General features: G+C 74.0%; 1 protein-coding gene across 1 annotated transcript in view; it reads left to right on the top strand.

Moving 5' to 3' along the window:
- GPT (glutamic--pyruvic transaminase) overlaps positions 1-726 on the top strand; it is a 4,015-nt gene that overhangs the window by 2,739 nt on the left and 550 nt on the right. Inside the window, 4 exon segments of the mRNA XM_024741133.1 lie at positions 55-134; positions 217-353; positions 470-669; positions 672-726. The exon segment at positions 672-726 is cut by the window's right edge and continues 165 nt beyond it. Of these exon segments, the coding sequence (XP_024596901.1) occupies positions 55-134; positions 217-353; positions 470-669; positions 672-726 (472 nt within the window).

Here is a 726-nt window from a genome sequence, read left to right on the forward strand (position 1 = left end):
CCCGCGGAGAGCAGCGCGCCCCCTCAGCTGACCCCGGACCCGTCTGTGCCCCAGGTCAGGTGCAGACCCGCGAGTGCATTGAGGCCGTGATCCGCTTCGCCTTTGAGGAGGGGCTCTTCCTGTTGGCCGATGAGGTGCTGGCCGGGGCCCCCGCAGGGAGGGGTCGGAGAGCGGCGGCGCGCGCCCCCGTGACGCACCCCGCTGTCGCCAGTCCAGGTGTACCAGGACAACGTGTACGCCGAGGGCTCGCAGTTCCACTCGTTCAAGAAGGTGCTCACGGAGATGGGGCCGCCATACACGGCGCGGCAGGAGCTCGCCTCCTTCCACTCGGTCTCCAAGGGCTACATGGGCGAGTGCGTGCTGGCCGGGCGGGCGGGGCCGGGCACCCGGGCCGCGGCCTGGCTCCCTTCGCCCGCCAGGCCGGCCCCTCCTTGCCGGCCCTGCCTCGACGCCCGCCCTCGCCTCGCAGGTGCGGCTTCCGCGGCGGCTACGTGGAGGTGGTGAACATGGACGCAGCGGTGCAGCAGCAGATGCAGAAGCTGCGGAGCGTGCGCCTGTGCCCGCCCACGCCGGGCCAGGTCCTGCTAGACGTGGTGGTCAGCCCGCCCGCGCCCTCCGACCCCTCCTTCGCGCAGTTCCAGGCGGTGAGTGGGCGGGGCCGCGGGGGTCAGGGCGCCGCGCCCCTGGCCCAGCCTGACCGGCCCTCCCTCCACGGCCGCAGGAGAG

Source organism: Neophocaena asiaeorientalis, unplaced genomic scaffold, assembly GCF_003031525.2.
Source record: "Neophocaena asiaeorientalis asiaeorientalis breed wild unplaced genomic scaffold, Neophocaena_asiaeorientalis_V1.1 scaffold177, whole genome shotgun sequence".
NCBI classification, from domain to species: domain Eukaryota; kingdom Metazoa; phylum Chordata; class Mammalia; order Artiodactyla; family Phocoenidae; genus Neophocaena; species Neophocaena asiaeorientalis.